This window comes from Abramis brama (assembly GCF_963993115.1).
Source record: "Abramis brama genome assembly, chromosome: 19".
Classification (NCBI taxonomy): Eukaryota; Metazoa; Chordata; class Actinopteri; order Cypriniformes; family Leuciscidae; genus Abramis; species Abramis brama.
The window spans coordinates 14126873-14145307 of NC_139981.1; the positions used below are offsets into that span (position 1 = coordinate 14126873).

Sequence of the window (18435 nt, forward strand, 5' to 3'; positions counted from 1 at the left end):
CTACAGAGTAAAAAAGCGATAAATATACACACAGTAGGCTACCGGTCAAAAGTTTAAAAGTTTTTTAAAAACATTTTTTTTTAATGTTTTTGAAATTTATTTGATCAAAAATACAATAAAAACAGCAAAACTGTGAAATATTATTGCAATTTAAATGATCTGGTTTCTGTTGTAATATATTTCAGTGTAATTTATTCCTGTGATCACAAAGCTGAATTTTTTAGCAGCTATTTCTGCAGTCTTCAGTGTCACTTCTTCAGAAATATGCTAAATTTGGTGCTTTTGGTGATTTATTATTATTATTATTAATGCTAAACAGTAAACACAGTTGTGCTGCTTAATAATTTTGTGGAAACTGTTTTTTTTTTTACAGGATTTTTTTGATGAATACAAAGTTAAAAATAACAGCATTTATTATAAATAGAATTTTTTGTAATATTTAACAATTTCATAAACGTCTTCTTTACTGTCTTTTTTGATCAATTTAATTTGCCTTTGCTAAATAAAAGTATTTTTTTCTCTTTTCCCTTTCTTTTAAAAAATCTTACTTACCCCAAACTTTTGAATGGCAGTGTATCATGAAAATATAAATAATAATAATAATAATAATATAGACAGCTAAAACTGTTTTCAACATTATTAATAATGATGTTAGAATGATTTCTGAAGATCATGTGACACTTAAGACATTTTAAAATATATTACAACAGAAACAAGTTAATTTAAATTGCAATAGCCTAACATTTCACAATATTACAGTTTATTTTTGATCAAATAAATGAAGCCTTTGTGAGATTAAGAGACTATACTTTCAAAAATATTCAAAAACCTTAATGTTTCCAAACTTTTGACTGGTTCAGAAGGATTTAATTGGCCTATACAGATTTTACAATAGCTATTGTATTCAATTGTTTTAGTCTAGCCTACTAATAAATACGTCTATCAGTGGAAATTCTGCCTCTATACATAAATAACAGAGGACTAGATTAAATACTTTACTTTAACGCTAACAAAGTTCAGTTAAAAAGCAAAATTGTCTTTCGATTCAAAGTTGAAGGATACTACATTTCCTACAGCCTGTTGGCGGCACCACCGGTGCATCATAATACGAGGTCGGAGTTGAATTGCATAAATCAGATGTGATGTAAACTCACGACCAACAGAGGTCATCCTCAACCCTTTGCACTCAAACACACGGACAGTTTTGAAATGTCTTGTTTTCGTTTCCACTTCTTTTTTCCGTGATGATAGCACCATGAAGGACATAACCACAAACACACTGCTCGTTCTCAAATGATAAGCGCCTATATGTGTGTCTTTGCTCAACGCGTTTGAGCGCGAGATCAAAACATTACTGGAGTTCTGTAAGTTTATTTTTGTATCCAAGAGAGTGTAGCCTACCTACATTACACGAAACAGATACAGTGTTTATAGTGCCTTATAAAATCATTATTTTAGTGTTTGCATCAACAGTATAAAGACAGAGCATATCTAAGTTCCCTAAGCTGTTCTTTTTTAACACGGTTCCTCTTTATCAGTGAGCTCTACTGAAAAGCAGAAGTACCTAAAGCATGTGACCTGCTGAAACTATCAGTACGAGTCGATGAGAAGTAGTTTAAATGTTGTGGTCAGGCCTCTCTGCCCCTGGTGCCCCTCAAAATATGTCATGAGCGCAGCTAGAAAGGTGTCTTATGATGTAATTGTGTGAGTTCACCAATGACAGGTGAAGCTCGAGAGCATATAGAAGACGTCACATTCGCGTGGGAGTTGGTGCTATGGCTTTAAGTACGGGGCAAACGGTGACATTTCGAGCTGTTAACACCTTCTCTCTCTCTCTCTCTGTCACACTCCCCCACCCACGGGCTGTGGGGCTGTGACGCAGTTCGGCTTGACCAATATGAGCAGGTATTTCAGGGTGGCCAGATCCAGAGGGTGGTGATGGGGCATATTGTAAAATAGAAAAAGAATAAAACCCCTGAATAATGAAAGCATTTAATACAAGGCTTATTGATATCTATTATTACATAAATACATGTTAAGTATATTACAATTTTTCTTTCATAATATAGTTTTAATAGTTTTAATATTATTATTCATTGTCATATATCCTTATTTGACATGTTTTGTTGATTATTTTCTTACACTAGAACACTTTTTAGTAAACCATTGTTTTTTCTTATTAAACTAATGAACTATTATTAAGATTAAAAAGATTTAAAAAATATTTAATTTCATTAAATATTTTGCAACATTTTCTGGTTATGTCAGGTGTGTAATGATATGTAGGAATCTGTACAATGTGTTTTTGTTATTTATTCAGAGTGAGTGTTCGAGTGTGTATGAGAGCAAGTGTGGAGATGTGGCGTTAAGTGAAGAAAATGCATTGAGTATGGATGGAATTTAAGAATTGAATGGTGGTAAGTTCAGTATCAAATTCAGCTCAGATCTGAGGCAGATAATTTGCAAGCACACCGTGTTAATGCAGTTCTCTATGAAGGGTTGTAGGGATTTTCCCTCTGCTGAAATCTGAGATTCACTGCACATGAGGTAAGCATTTCAGTCAAACACACAAGCAATATGTAATTAGACAGTTATACATGCCTCTTTTTCTCCAAGCAAAATGTTTAATGAGTACCCTTGAATTTGAAGATGTATAAGGTAGGTTTTCTTGGTAGTGAATTCAAATGGACACGTTGCTTTGCTTGGTGTCCTTTATTGTGTATTGTATTATTGGCATGTTTTTACTATGAGTTCATCTTTTTTTATTTTTTGGGGGAAAATTGTATTATCAATCCTTTTCTCTATCTTTACAGAAAAGAAATCACTGTCGCTCATCGGCGCCAGATAGCAAACTTTGGCACTGAAGCTTTCATTCAATCATCATTCATAAACATCCAGTACATTATTAGACTGTAATGTGATCTTTCCTTCAGAACTTCCTCATTCTCCTAGTGAGAGCAGCACACAAGAGAAGGCAGCTCTGTGAGGCGTGTCATCCATTTCCCATCACGCAATGATATGTGTGTTTGTGTGTGTGTGTGTTCGTGACGGAGGACGGGGGAGGAGCTTGACTGGAACTGAGAAGTTTGGCTCTGTTGTGTTTTGCCCTGGCTCTGTTCCAGGGCAGAAATGCTCTGACCGAACATGCATGATTCTAAGGTAGACTCACTAATGACAAATAACTTTGGAATCCCTTTTTACTCCAGGTAACGAGATAATGATATTGTTGTGCTAAAGGTTTATATGCTCTGGCCAGGAGCTATAAATCAAACTCATGTTAAACACAAAAGCACTTTTAGCCATAAGTAGGAGTATATTAGGATTATACAGCAACTGCATCACTGTGGTCATTTCAACCCAACATCTTGTTTTTGATCAATATGCTTTGCAAATATCAGTTGATGTTATTATGTTGGTGGTTATTATTTTCATCTTCTTCATTAGTTCCAGGAAGGTAGAACAAACAAACGTCACTTATTTAATTCACTGACATCTGCTCAAGTATTTCCCCTCAGATCTGTGCGATTATTACCTCATGATGGTAGCTATGACAACATCAGGTTTTTGATATGATCAGAGGAACTCTATTGAGACATTAACCTTTGCCCTCAATAACATGCATAACAGAAAAAAACATTTTCTAATGACAACTAACTTATTAAAATCCTACCAAAATGCTTGTGCTTTCCTTGCGTATGACTGAATTGTTTCTGTTTAGGAGCTGCATTGTGGTTTGCTACGGATAGACAGACAGGAAGCCGCAATTTTAAACGGCATTATCTTCCAGATAAGACCATAAGATGAGTCTGTTTTCAAGTGTGTCCTGTATTCACAGGTGTTGACGTCTCTATGGGGAAAGCAGCTCTTGTTCATTCTGGCTATAAACCACACAATTTCAAGAAATGTTGTGAGCATTATTGGAATATAGAATGCGATTATTATAAACTCCATGTATTGACGTATAAATGCTTACCTACAATGAATGACTTGAGGCCTACGATTGTTCCTGTTTTTGTTCAAGATTCAAAAGCATTTTTCTTTGAAGCTTAAGTTTATCTTGCACCAATTCATGTATTAAAGGGGTGGTTGATTGAAATAACTTTTTTTTTTTTACTTTAGTTAGTGTGTAATGATGCTGTCTGAGCATAAACAGCATCTGCAAAGTTCCGCTCTATGTTCAAAACAAAGGGAGATATTTTCTTTTACAGAAATCACTTTTTAAGGACTACAACAAACGGCTGGTATAGGGAGTACAATAAGCTTCTTCACGGATAAAACTAGAAGATAACTCCACATCAGCTACATAAATTCATCAACTAACCATTCAGAAATGTCCTGTTGCATTCTACATGTTGTCACTTCTTCTGATTGAACATAAAAGGCTCAACATTTTGAAATTTTCAGTGCATGTCTGTGTGAGGTAATTGAAGAAGCTAATGCACACACAAGCTGTTGAAGCCCCGTCCTCTGTGCCGGAACCACAGCTCATTTGCATTTAAAGGGACACACACAAAAGCCTCACAATTTTAACATGCTATAAACAATTATCTGTGGGGTATTTTGAGCTAAAACTTCACATACACACTCTGGGGACATCAGAGATTTATTTTACATCTTGTGAAAAGGGCATTATAGGACCCCTTTAATCACACTGTTGTATGGACGTAATTCAACAATTTGGCTGTTGTTATTGGTGAAGGATGTCTAGTTTTTATGTGCTATTATGTTCATTTAAGTTTATTTCGCATGTGTGGATGTTATATATAAAATACAAAAGAACCTGCTTATTAATTTTACATTAATTCCAAATTAAATCAAATTATAAAACAGATGTTACTTTATTACCTAAATTTTACTTACTCTTCTCGGGTTTCACCAAAATATTAAACAGCACTACTGTTTTCAACAAAAAAAGTTTCTTGAGCAGATAATTAGCATATTAGAATGATTTCTGAAGGATTACACTGAAGACTGAGTAATGATGCTGAAAATTCAACTTGCCATAACAGGAATAAATTACATTTTAAAGTACATTTAAAATAGAAAACAGTTATTTTAAATAGTAATTATATTTGTCAGTATGACTGATTTTACTCTGTTTTTGATCATAAGAAACTTCTTTCAGAAACAAATATGTTTGAATGGAAGTCAGGTGGTAGGGTGGTGGTCATTTTTGAATTTTACCCCTGTAGCTCATTTCTAATTTATTATCACTTAAGTAATTCTTATTGTTTTACTGATGTTGTTCGGGTTATGGTTACAAATCATGCCCTGTATGCAATGCCAATATACCTTATGCAAAATATAAAAACCATCATCATTATTTTGTAATCCTACAGTACTGAAATGACATAAAAAGAGAAACAAAAAGTAAAAGAGTATATTTCAAAATTGTGGAAAAAAGTCAAAAATTCCCAAGTTTCAAAATCAATTGAGTAACTCATCAACATAACGTGTTTCTATTAGGGATGCACCGATGTGAAAATTTTGGCTGATAACCAATTATTCATTTTATTTGAAAGCCGATAACTGATATATTGGCAGATAACATACAGTACTATATATAGCCCTGTTGGGAGTTGAAACCTCTTGAATGACACAATGACTGCTTTATTGGTTTTCGTATTCGTTTCATATTCGTTGTTAGGAGCTTATGTCAGTTGCATCACCACTGCATGTCACAGAGCTCTTCATTTAGAAAGATTCAGAATTTAGATTGAGAAATACGAAAGCTGGACTGGACATATTCGTATCTAAAGGCCCCTCTAAGAAAACAAATATGTAGACCCAAATTAGAGAGTTTATTATTTTATTTACCTGAACTTTGGAATGTGAAACAGAAACATATGATGCAATCAAATGGCTAGTATGTATGAAAACAAACATGCGTCTGCTCCACTTAACAGTAATGTAGCCACAATTCAGCTCAGAATGTAGCAAATACATAAACAAAATCACATGTTCAGTAGTATAAACTTTAATTTTATAAAAATACAAAAATTCACCCACAAAAAATGTGACGTAAAAGCAAATTTCACAATTAGCACAAGTGTGTGATGAATAAAGTAAAAACATAACGAGACATTGGTAGTAGTTTTCTAAACCTATAATATCACTTTCGAGTTACCAATGAAAGACCTTGTTTTAACTATTTGAGAACCTTGGATAAGAAGCATGTTTAAAATGACATAGCCATTACCCAGGGACAATTCCCCTGCTAGTTCCCACGGTAAGGAACACAATTACCCTGCCATACTTAAGCGTTTGTGGACAAATTATCCCAAACTTTTCCAATATGACCATCAGACTGTTATACATAAATGTTTCATAAAATCTCACTGCTTTACCAAATTGGCAGAAGCATCTTACAGTATTTCCAGGACAACAAACTCCTCTTCTGACAAATCTTCAGAAAAATACATTCAGTGAACATGAATCAGAGCCTTTGTTTAAAAAACAAAATCATGAACATGTCGAACACTTATGGAATTCAAAGCTATTCTGGGAAGTACTGCCAGGCAAAAGATTCAAGATGGCTCTCCTGCCCCATGCTGCTGGAAGGATACGGTATCTGCGAGACCATCTGATTGGGCCCACTGGCCTCCATCTGTCTCATGGTCTCCGGAGTACTTCCATTGGGGTTGGGGCAGTTCAGGAGGGCGGTGAAGGACTGCCCACAGTCTGAAGACGGGGTGCAGGCGGGCCCAAGCACAGCCATGTTGCTCTGCCCTTGAGTTTCCTGTTTCAAGTGGTGGTTGACCATGAGGTTTTGAAAGAACTCTTCATCTATGCTGCTTGGATACGGGTACCCCGTTCCCAGTGCCCCACTGGTGCCTGTTGCTCCATTCTGTGTGCTTTGAGGCTGTTGGGAGCCAAAGTTAAACCAGGAATGGGCTCCTTCCAGTCCTTGTCTTTGAGATGGCTGCTGGGATTGCTGGACCTGCTGGTTTGGTTGGTCCTGTCGAGGCTGGCTGCCGGTTGGGCCATTGGATTGAAGAATCTCCAGATCGAAAGAGGTCAGTAGAGGGAGGCTGTTTCCACTTTCCCCAATGCTGGATTGACCTGGGTTGACCTGCTGTAGGCCTACCCCATTACTAGCTCCGTTGCTGTTGAGTTGACTGGGCCATCCTTGACTGAGTGTTCCTGATGTTGGGGTTGGGTTTTCCGATAGGGGTGGCATCATGGGGCAGGGCGAAGAGGTTTTGTTATAATAGACTGGCTGATTTGGGCGCACCACCCCATGGTTGGAAGGACGATAATAATTTGGTGGCTCTGTAAAAAGAGTATGTTGTGTTAAATAATTATTAAAAATGTTCATGTATTATTTAGCATGGGCTACATGACATGCGTCTTACCGATTTTGATTCTCTGATTTATTAGGTTGGCTGAAGGCACAGCTTTCGGTCTGTTCATGAAGCTCATGGCTCCTTGAGAGAAGCTAGAGAAGGATTTCATCTGGCTTTCAATTTTACGTTTCTTCTCTTGACATCCATATGGATCTGAAAAAAAAAATGATGCTCATTTTTTGTCTGCCAAATCGACCCAACAAAATCATGTGATGCAATCAACATGCAGAATTTTTTTTTATATCATAACCTATTTATGACAAGGCAAGGTTACTTCAGGTTGGCATGGGGCAACTGTCCAAACATTTATGATATATTTTATAATTAATAATTTGATATTTGTTAAATAATAGATATTTCATTCAAATATTTTTTTTAAACATTTTTTAAAATAAGGAATACACTCAAATTTTTTTTTACTACTACAACATTTAAACCTTTCTTGAAAATGGAGTAAAGTTTTTCGAAATGAAACCTACAAAAAGTACATTTCTAGGAAGTTGGAAATGTTTGTGTTTTAAACCAGAATTTAAAAATACTTTCCCATCTCTTTATCAGATACTCTTATTTGTCAATGACCCACTTGTAACAACAAAGAAGACATGGGCCCAAATCATGAAACTGTAGGCTGATGTTTTTACCTTTGTCGTCGGGCAGGAATCTGAACTCCATGGGCTCACTGACCTCCTGGTCTGTGGGACGACGCAGCTGCATGCGCACTGTGACCGGGGATGTGATGGTGGTGTCACAGTAGGCGGGTGTCTTGAACACTATGGCCACTTGCCTGTGTACGTCTGCCTGAGAGAAAGCGCCTTTGGCCTCCCAGGTCTGAGTGAAGAACCTCACCTCAATGTCATCTAGAATAAGGTGATGTTATGGTGTGAGAAATGGGTTAAACGAAAGAATGGCATAAAATAACTGGCAAAGGAAATGGAAAGATGATTTTCAATAAAATAAATAAAAGGATGATGAAGAGAAAAGGACATATGAGACTGTTTGAATGAATGACTTAATAAATACCTAAATTAATTTCAGATCTCCACTTAAGCTTTTCATTTTCTTTAATAAAGGTGCTGTAAGCCATTTTAAAAGGGAATATCATGCATAAAATGTAAATATCCACATATCTCACTATCTCTGTAACAGACTGTTTTGGTTTGGTGACATATGTTTAGGGGTGAAGTTTTGGAGAGGACGTGTGTTAGCTGAAATTGCTTAAAGCACCTTGAAGTGTTCTAAAGATTTAAAACGGTCCTGTACCTTTCTGCACTTTATCGCAGAGGAGGAAAATCTCATCGCCTCCCTTCACACTGCCACTGTTCTTGTTGACCCGGCAGATTCGCAGTTCGGCCGTGTTCGGGGCCCCTGAAAAAAAGAACGAGGCACTGAGAATGAAGCTTCGAAAACCAAATTTAACAATCTTGAAACACAGACATGCACTGCTATTAGCAATAGGAAACTATCTCTCATATTTTTGACTTTATCTGAGTATCTGCACGCACAGCCACACTTGCAAACATGTGCAGAGGCTAAAAAAAGCAGTCAAACCTGTCATGATTTAGACAGTGAGGGCGAGGTTGTTTATTACTTCCTCTTTTCTGTGGCTGAATTCATATTTATGGTTAGATTTAACAGCTAACCTTATTAACACTGGCTGCAAATATATCAAATATTTCAGGTCAAACAACTTTTTTGAAACATCTACATGTTTTCAAGCTCGCTTTTCTAAAAATAAGTCTACTTGACTGCATTGTCAAGAGAACAACATGAACGACTTGAGAATCAGCCTTTACAAGCAGATGAAAGAGTTTTAACCCATTAACCAAGTCATGGCATGAGCTTCTTTTATCCGCTCTGACTTATTTAGAATCGCACAACCGCACAAAACACTCTGCAAGCACTGCTGTTTTGCTCGCCCTGTACACAACCATCACGTGAGGAAGTGTTGAAATGGACCGTGCTCACTTCCTGCAGTGAGGGATGTGGCCACTGACAGCTCTCTGTCACCTGAGCAATGCATTGCCACAGCTATATCTTCATGCTCTCTGACAGTAGTAACTTGCATCATGTCAAACAGTAAATAAGTCAAAACTGACACAAAACTATTCAGCCAAACCACTTTCTTTTAAATCTAAAATATAGCTAATATAGCAGATACTGAAAACCAATACCCATATTAAATGCAAAGGTTTTTTTTTGTTTTCTCTGTACAAAATGTAATCATTAATATCCAAAGCTTCAAAATTTCGTTCGTTTTTGAATTATAATGAATTTAGATTAATTATAGAACATGATATAGAACAATAATTGAACAACTTTCATACTTTAAACTTATATAAAACTCCACAAAAACCTTTTAGCTTATAATAAATGTCACATTTAGCTTGGAGTGGAGTGAAATTTTAATTACAAAAAATACTATCATTATTTTATTACAGTAAAAATAAATAAATACTGTAATCTTTTTGTTTATTTATTTAAATCAACAAACTAAAAACTAAATATATACATAAAATATAAAAATTAAATAGCTTTTCTCATACACCTTTGCTAACAAAGTTGTTTTTTGCCACATTGTTTTAAAAAAACATATAAAATATATAATAAAATATTATATAAAATAATAATGAAAATAAAATATGTTCAAGCTAAATAAATATGAAAATCATCAGAAAACAAAAACCTCCTTCTTCTCAATCCAACATTGTTATTGGAATCAACATCAATCAAGATCAAATTCCTCATCCCTAGTGAAGTGTAATTCTATGTGTTTAGTGGAAATAGCATCAAACACAACCCAGGTCTTCCACTGAACAAAAACAGGTTTCCCCGCCCCAAATTCACATCACTGGCTGAGTCAAAGTTATGTTGTCAAACAAACAGTTTCCAAGTTTGTTGCCATGCAGAAATGACACACTTCACATTTAATGCTGTGTGCTTCTTATTTGTGCCAACTCACTGTTGTCATAGATGGGGTTTGAGACGATGGGAGGCAGCATGGTGTTGTACATCCCGGTCTCATCTTGCAGGTAAATTTGGAAGCATAGACGCACCACGTTCAGATCATACTCCTCAGTCTGTAGCAGCTGTTCCCGGGAAACTGTGGACACAAAACCCAACGTTCAACAATAGCAGAGTGTGCAAAACAAACATATCAACACATTAATCATAGGTGTAATTTAAATAAATAGTCGTTTATTTACATTTATTTATATAATTATTATGGTGTTTTTTTGCATTGTCATCAGTTAGAAGATTTAAATAAACTAAATAATATATTACAGTGTGTTATAATTTTTACAGTATTTTGTAGTAATTTGTGCAAAATACATACAAATTTATAATAATCCATGCACATAAGGATAATAATCCAAACACAGATTTTGATAAATAAGCATGATATATTATTTGAACATAGTAAAGTTGATTTATTTATGTTGGTTTTTTGCCTCTATATTTAGTTGTTCACTTCGGACCACCCGCAAAGCTTCTTAATATAAAGTGTGAACGGAAAAGCAGCAAGCGGCATGTAGTGCTCTTGCATATTAGCAGCTAGCAGCATCACCACCAGAAATGCCACTGACACATCACCCTATAAGCACACAACCACCCACACGTTTGCATGTGTAGACATTTCTCTGTGTGCATCTCCACTCTCCACCCACTCTTCACTCTCAGGAGTCTGTCTCTGTCACCCCGCGGCTATCCCGCCCACAGACGTGACGAGCTTCTGAGGTCACAGCAGGTGGAAACATCGCAGCGGGGTTAGAAAAGGCTCGAGCGACAGAGTATCGGTGACGACTCTGTAGTGAGGGGGACGACCCCCTGACGTGAAGAGACACCTCCATCCACACCACAGGCCCAGAAGTGGGATAGAAAGATGGAGATGGAAGCCTAGCAAGTGAGGAGCACAGCAGCCAGATGTAAAACAGACCAGATGTATAGCGAAGGAACAGAGATAAAGTGGGAGGAGATGAGTGGGTGCGGAAGATAGCGAGAGGTGGAGTGTGAGAAAGGCAACTGCGAGCAGTGGTGTGGTCATGTTTATTTGCGTATATGTGCGCCTCTGGTTCTGCGTTCAGTGGAGTCAGAGAGCAAGAGGAACGAGTGGACAGCAGTCGCAGGTGGGGGATGATTTAGGTTAGCGTGGGCTTGTGGAAGGTGAAGCAGAGGGTGAGAGCTGGAGAAAGAAAATGGGGGCAGGGAGGTGATGATTCTCCGTTCTGTGGGTATACCACCATTCCCAAGCCTGACACTCATCTCTCACAACCTGTGCCCACCGTCTGTGACACCTAACACCATATTGAGCAGATCGCCCACTCAGGAACCATCATGGCAAAATCAGCTATGGGCACTTTTTTTTTTCTCGCAACATGACACAAATGCTTACTAATTGTGAATTAGTGTGATCTTGGTATTCTAGTCACATATTACCAACCAAATAAGGGAAAGCAAACGTCGAAATATTTAAATGCGCATACTGATGCAGAATTTGAACGCTCAGACCAAACGACAGAATAAATAAGGTTTTTAACGTGAACATGTAGCGCTCTGGATTCAATGGCAAATATTTTTGGATGTTACAGTTCGACCAACATTGGCATATGAATATTAGGCTATATTATATTATTTAACATTATATTATATTGTCTGAATAAAAATGGTAAAGTATAAATGGAAGGAGAAATATTTATATCATATATATTATTTTTTTATTTTTTTTTAGCACATTTGAAAAGATCATACAAGTCATTAAAGCCTATAAGGAAATATTATATTTTAAAGAATGATTTCAAGTCCAATGTGAATAAATTATTTCTTGTTAAATTTTCAAAGTTGTAAACAAAACAGATTACAAGAAAATACTATTTCAGTCTTTCTACTTCAAAATTTCACAGTTAAATTCAATGTGTTACTTGCAGTTTCTTTGTGATTGTTTGTGAAATTTACTAGGAATTTCTGAGTGAAAACTGTTTCAAATTAAACCATTCACCAAATGCTTTTTCAGTGTATGAGTATTAAGCAGAAAATGAAACAATAACATTATTAATCTCAATTACTGGTATGACACTTCATCATCAGCTACACTTTCTTGCTTGTGACAGCCCCAATCGCAAAATGAATACCTCGCCGCAAAAACAGCCTATTACCTACTCAATAGAAATGAATGACAATATATACTGTATATGCATGCGTCATCAATGAAATCATTGTGGGATAACGTCAGTGCAAATGAGGTCATTACTATATAGCAGGTCATCCCTTCAACACATGACCAAACTTCAAAAGTAATATCAAAACTAATCTCACTACGACTGTCACCGTGACTAATCAACATAATTTCAGAGAAATGTTAGTATTATGCAGCCAAAGAAGGAGATCTTTATTTGGTTATCACAGCAGAAGTGAGAGCAGTGCCTCAAACAGCCCGTCACCACAGAGAGCAGCGGAACATGCATGCGGAAGCAAACACAGATCCGAAGTCACAATCTGATATTCCCTACGTGACGACCAACACTTTCAGAATTTCTCAAATATTGTTTGGGTAGACAGTGGAATTAAACTACATATTGATTCTATACCAACTGCTAACATAATGTGACATGATTGTCGAGTCAATTTATATATAAAAGAATATCATCATAACCGCAATTCAAAGTACAATCAAATCAAGTGAACACTGAAGCATTTCCAACAGCTACTCTTTGGGTCAACTATTATGTACTTCCATTGGTTTAGGGGGCTCTGAACCCTTGAAGGGGATCTTTTATAGATACTATACACTTTTAATTCAGATGTTTCAGTGACCACAAAAGCTTCAATACAATGCTGATGGTGCCAAAGAAAATTACCTAGAGAAGTTGCTTTAAATATGTCGACCCTGTCATAATTTCCTCCCACACAATAGTTTGCATGGAATTCCTGAAGTATTTGGCTGTTTGCATACTCGAGGCAGAGTAATCCAAAGTTGTCTGTTACACAAAAACGTATAGTTTACAGTTCCTCTTGACATTCCTCCCTATCTGAATAAGTTCCCCCTGATCATGTGCCGCTCAATACCGCAGCCAAGTTTTGCAACATCTTCACTAAATAAAGAGAAGTGATTCTTTTTCTACTCTACCTGCATTGCCAGATGCTAGTCTGTGTCATACAGTATTGAAAAAAGGAAAGAGAGAAATGTGTGAGCATTTGTGTTTTTAACAGCGTGATGTTGTTGACCATCACTGTTCGTCTCATAACGAGAGTAAAAGCAAAAGAAACAGGGTCAGTAATAATGCTAAGACTTTTTAACATAAAAAGGGTGATTAGAAGGCCCAGATGGAATCTGCATTTTTTATGAATTTCCCCCAATTCAGGGAAAATTTGCGGAATTTTCTGCATATGCAGACTCTATTTGGGCCTGGAGAGAAAACATGGTGTTGGATCTCACCATTGAAGGGGTTGATTCCTCGTGCAAACCTCTGCATTATGGCATCTCTCACTTCTCTTCTCCGCACACACTGGATTCCCAGGTTCTGGAAACTAGGAGAAAACAATAAACAATCTGTTAAACTGTGTAGTCTGCTTTTGAGCGCCCAGATTTGTTTAGTTGAATGTATTGTCCATCTTGAACTCTGATCCCAAAGACTAAAGCTTACAGGAAGAGTGAGGTTAGAACTAACCATACTGACATACTATTTAAAATTGAGGGCAGACTGGAGCTCTAAGGCTCTCATTTTCATACTGGGGGAATCCCCTGCATGGCTCCCTACTCTGAAACAACATGCTTCTTTAAAAAAAAGAAAAAAAAGAAGAAGAATGGACAGCCCTTCGGAAGAGAACTGTGGTAGTGTGTGGGCTGGAGTAATACGGAAAGCACATTGGAATGGCTTTGATGTGGGACACAGAGATGTTTCATTTCATTAAGAGGAAAATAGTAACAGGACCAAACGAGATTAGAGCAAAGCATGCAGATAATATTAAATCTAGAGCTGTCAAATCGATTAATCGCGATTAATTGCATCTGACATAAAAGTTTGTCTTTATATAATATATGTGTGCATGTCTGTGTGTATATACATATACACACATACATATATTTCTATATAGACATTATGCATACATATATGTGGGTATAAACACAAACTTTTATGTTAGATGCGATTAATCACGATTAATCGATTTGATAGCACTAAATCAAAAGGTTTTTAACCTTCCTTTTTTAAGTGACATCAAAATGATTTTTTAACATTAAAAGCATCAACTTACGCGATGACCCTACGTTCAGGTCCAAACTCTGCCTCGTAATAACCATCCTTACAGTCCTTACCCACTAGGTCATGGGGATGGGGTTTGTATGGTTCGCTTTTGGTTACCAACGTAACACGTACTTTTCCTTTCCCGCTAACATTTAGTATCTAATAGAAAATGATAGGAAGAGAGACACAATTTATAAAACCTCTTAGTAAGTAATTAAGTTTAATTATGCAGTGAACTTTTTCTTCAGTGGTGTAAGCCTTTAAAAAACAGGTACCTGAATGCTTGGGTAGGTTCTGTTATTGTCAGAGCTTCTTTCTCCCGGTATGCTGCCCGCTGATCGACCCTCACATTTGTACCTGAAGCGCATGCCTCTCTGTTTTGGCTGCTCGAAGATCTGAGCACAGGGCTCTCCCACTGCACAGAAACCAGCAAAATGACATCAGTCAGTCTCAGAGATCTGAATATCATTCATTTAAATATTCAAAAGTGATTTTACAGACTAAAAGCATGTTCAAAATTTAAATGAGTTCTGTGGCACCGGCGGAGATGTGTCAGGCAGAAATATCTACTGTTTATTAAAATGGCAACATTGAAGATGCATAAGAACATGACATGGGCTCAAAACACCTGCAGAAACAACATCTTGTGTCTTTCACAGAACCTGACCATAATCTGACCACAAACAACGCAGCCTGCTGGTAAATAATTTCCCGCTCTCTGCACCTGTCAGCACAGACCCTTTACGAGCTCATCCAGGTGCCATTATGTCAATAAGCATATATACCAATCATAACTTGGTCAGACACCTGCACACACAGCTGGATTTGCCATGCAATATAGATTTGGTTGTTTTTAACACACTTGCTTCTGACACCGACACAAATAGGTCAGATCTATTCGCATAGGCATTCTTACACTGTGAAATATAATGAAATAAGCTGGGGAAGATATCAAATCTATGGTTATTATGGATGAAATGGATCCAATGATATAGTGTAGTGAGCAGATGTCACTCACTACTGCCTGCTCATGAGATTTGTCAAATACAGGAAGTCATATCTTTATCACAAAAGAGGAAGTAATGTAAGTAAATCTGAACATTACATCGGTTTTACAAAGGGAAACTGGGTGACGTTTGAACATATTTGATGAGTGATTAGTCAGAGTTTATGGTCCACCCTAAACTTAAATCTAAACATGTTACTAGTAACGACAGAATGTGTTTCACACTTGGCACAGATGTTTATAATGTAGGCTACTTACTTAGATTGGGATCCCTGTGCATTGAGAGGGGATGCACTATACAAGAAAGCATGGATAGAAGAACATAAATCAATATAGAAAATCAGCAAAATATATATTACAATGCATTTTATATTGAATAAGAATTAACAACTGTTCAAATGAGAATAAGAGAGCTGAAACTGCTTTTAAAAGTTCCCCATTTTTTTATTTCCTGGTGTTACTTTGTCCCTCATATATTCATGTACTGATAACTCATTTGATTTGTTTAGTTTACATGAGATTTATCTTAAGTTTAGAATTTAGTTTTCAGGTAATGAGAATCTTCTTTCGCAAGAGCTTTATGTGATTGTACAATTGCACAAATAAAACTCTGCTTTTCATTCCCTATAATATATAAAACTACAAGCCTGTATGTTTTCTTAAATAGAATTTTGATTAAAAAAACATGGAACATGTTACATTGTAAAGATTACGAATTACATTGTGAAGATTTATCAACTCAAGACAACAGAAGAACATTGTGAAGATTTACCAACTCAAGACAACAGAAGAAAACAGTCATTTTTATTGAGACGGATTCTATATAATAAAATTATGAGTTAGCAAATTAAGTATCTTTAATTTACCTGAACAACTCGACTGTTCCGATTTGACTATCACACAGATATAGAGTGGTAGCATAATTTAATTAAACCGCAAAGAGCAAGAAAGGGGAAATATAAAAGACAGTTAGCCTACTTGATTAACTTAATGGTACTCACCATCCATATTATGCGAACACCCTTGACTTCGGTTGTCTTACGTCCGAGCTCTTAAGTGCTGAACAGATATACAGTAACACTTCAACACAGAAGAGTACTGACTGGGAATTCCCCACTATATACAATACGCCCGCCCACAGAATAAACACACGCCCCTCTATGGCAAGCCGGTTTAACATTTGTATAGTTTGTAACTTATTAGTAATAATTTACAACACAATAATGATTTTATGTTTTCAATTCCATTGATAACTATTTATTAGATGCTAGTACGTATTCCTTTGCTACTACTCACTATTTCAATAGTGACAAGTATTTATTCCATTGTTACTAGTAACAAATTTCACATTTTGCCTTTAATGTATTCTGTATTTTATATCTTCTGCTGATAGGCCATTAATTGCAGTTTTACTAATAACTATTTATTATTTATTAATCTTTAATTATACATTTACATACAGAGTAGGCCTAATATTAATTAACAACATGTTCTTACTATAGGGTTAGTTGCATATAATTATGCACAATTGTAATTGTAATTAAAATGAAAAAACAAACAAACACAAAACTTGTAAATAAATTAATTTCTATACAATTGGGTGTTCTTCAACTGAAGGCATGCTGTCGGATTTTTCTGTGTTGACAGCTCCGTTAAATAGCCTATAGGCTACTGGAAGCGCTGTAGTTTTGCTACCATATAGCCTACTACAAATATGAAAAGTAAAATACAAGAATAACATTTTAAGTAACTTCTGTTTCTGAACAAAAAAAGCAGTAAAAAAAAAAAAGCCTGATTTTTGTTTTAATTGTCAGAATCTATCCTACATGACGAATAAAAAAAAATCACAAACATATACTAATAATTTAGGCTATAGCCTATTTTAATGAATAAATAATTCAATTGTAAAATAATTGTATATATGCAGTTAATTAATATATAATTAAAGAAAATGTTTTTAAACAAATGAGGAAATTAAAGTGGGTTGAATCTGGAGCCCTAAAATAATTTTAGAATCGTTATCTAAAGCTAAACGCAGCATCCGCAACTGAAGGCACGCCACAAATAAGCATAAGCAATTACTTTGCAACTGCTAAAAAAGTATGTTCTATACATAGTATATAAATGTGTGTAGTATGAATGTAATCTGGAAGTACAATACATTCGCCATGTTGTCATTATCATATTGACCTACAAGTGTCAAGTTGTGTTGCTTCACTGCCATTCACAAATCCTTGGCCTCGTGGGATAGAAAAGTGTCCATTATGTGTGCACTTCAGTATCTTGCTGGAAGTAGGTCATCCAGGTAATTTTTGCCTACTCTTTTATGAGTACAGTGAACTTGGACATATACTTTAGTCAAAAACTGTATTTTGCCTATATATAGTAGGGAAGTATCCGATTTCGGATGCAGCCCTTGTCTGTAGTCCTGCCCTTACTTCTTTAATGTAGCTGTGTCACCCTACATTTGCATAATGCCGCCTGTTTGCTAATTTGGCTTGCCCTCAAACAAAAGTAGTTGTAAGGCCATGAAAGTTTATCACTATATTGAGGAACTATTTTTTTCACTGCAAGGGCAAAACATCATTACATGGACTTCCAAAGACTAGACCAGACTATTGGGATAGTGACTAGAAAGAATGAATAGTGACTAATTGAATAGATAATTACTATTGGATTACATATTAAATAGAAAAGTATTAGCAACTAAAAATAGATACAACGGGGCTAAAGGCTACTTTGATTTTATTTTCCTCTAAACCACTAGATGGCACTAAAACTTGCAGCAGCACTTTCCAAAACATCAGATGCATGTGGAAATTTGGCTGATCATTGACGTGATAGC

At 36.1% G+C, this 18435-nt stretch overlaps 1 protein-coding gene across 2 annotated transcripts; it reads right to left on the bottom strand.

The window, feature by feature from the left end:
* Positions 1 to 5792: 5792 nt before the first annotated feature.
* Positions 5793 to 16705, bottom strand: rel (v-rel avian reticuloendotheliosis viral oncogene homolog). 2 transcript variants are annotated; one of them, XM_084093207.1, is made up of 10 exons: positions 16592 to 16705; positions 15849 to 15884; positions 14860 to 14999; positions 14595 to 14743; positions 13777 to 13868; positions 10306 to 10446; positions 8607 to 8711; positions 7988 to 8203; positions 7356 to 7499; positions 5793 to 7272 (listed from the first exon to the last, which is right to left on the bottom strand). In XM_084093207.1, exons 1-10 carry the CDS (start codon positions 16596 to 16598, stop codon positions 6497 to 6499), a joined length of 1806 nt encoding a protein of 601 aa, XP_083949333.1. In that variant the 5' UTR covers positions 16599 to 16705; the 3' UTR covers positions 5793 to 6496. The 2 variants fall into 2 exon arrangements, with proteins under 2 accessions (XP_083949333.1, XP_083949332.1); XM_084093206.1 differs by having other exon boundaries at positions 16589 to 16684.
* Positions 16706 to 18435: the final 1730 nt, after the last annotated feature.

Excerpts from the sequence above, each read along its gene's own strand:
- rel (XM_084093206.1), bottom strand. Across the intron at positions 13,869-14,594 it reads CCTGAACGTAGGGTCATCGC|TTTCCAGAACCTGGGAATCC; the intron begins GTAAGTTGATGC and ends GTTTTCTCCTAG. Across the intron at positions 8,712-10,305 it reads AAACCCCATCTATGACAACA|GGGCCCCGAACACGGCCGAA; the intron begins GTGAGTTGGCAC and ends TCTTTTTTTCAG.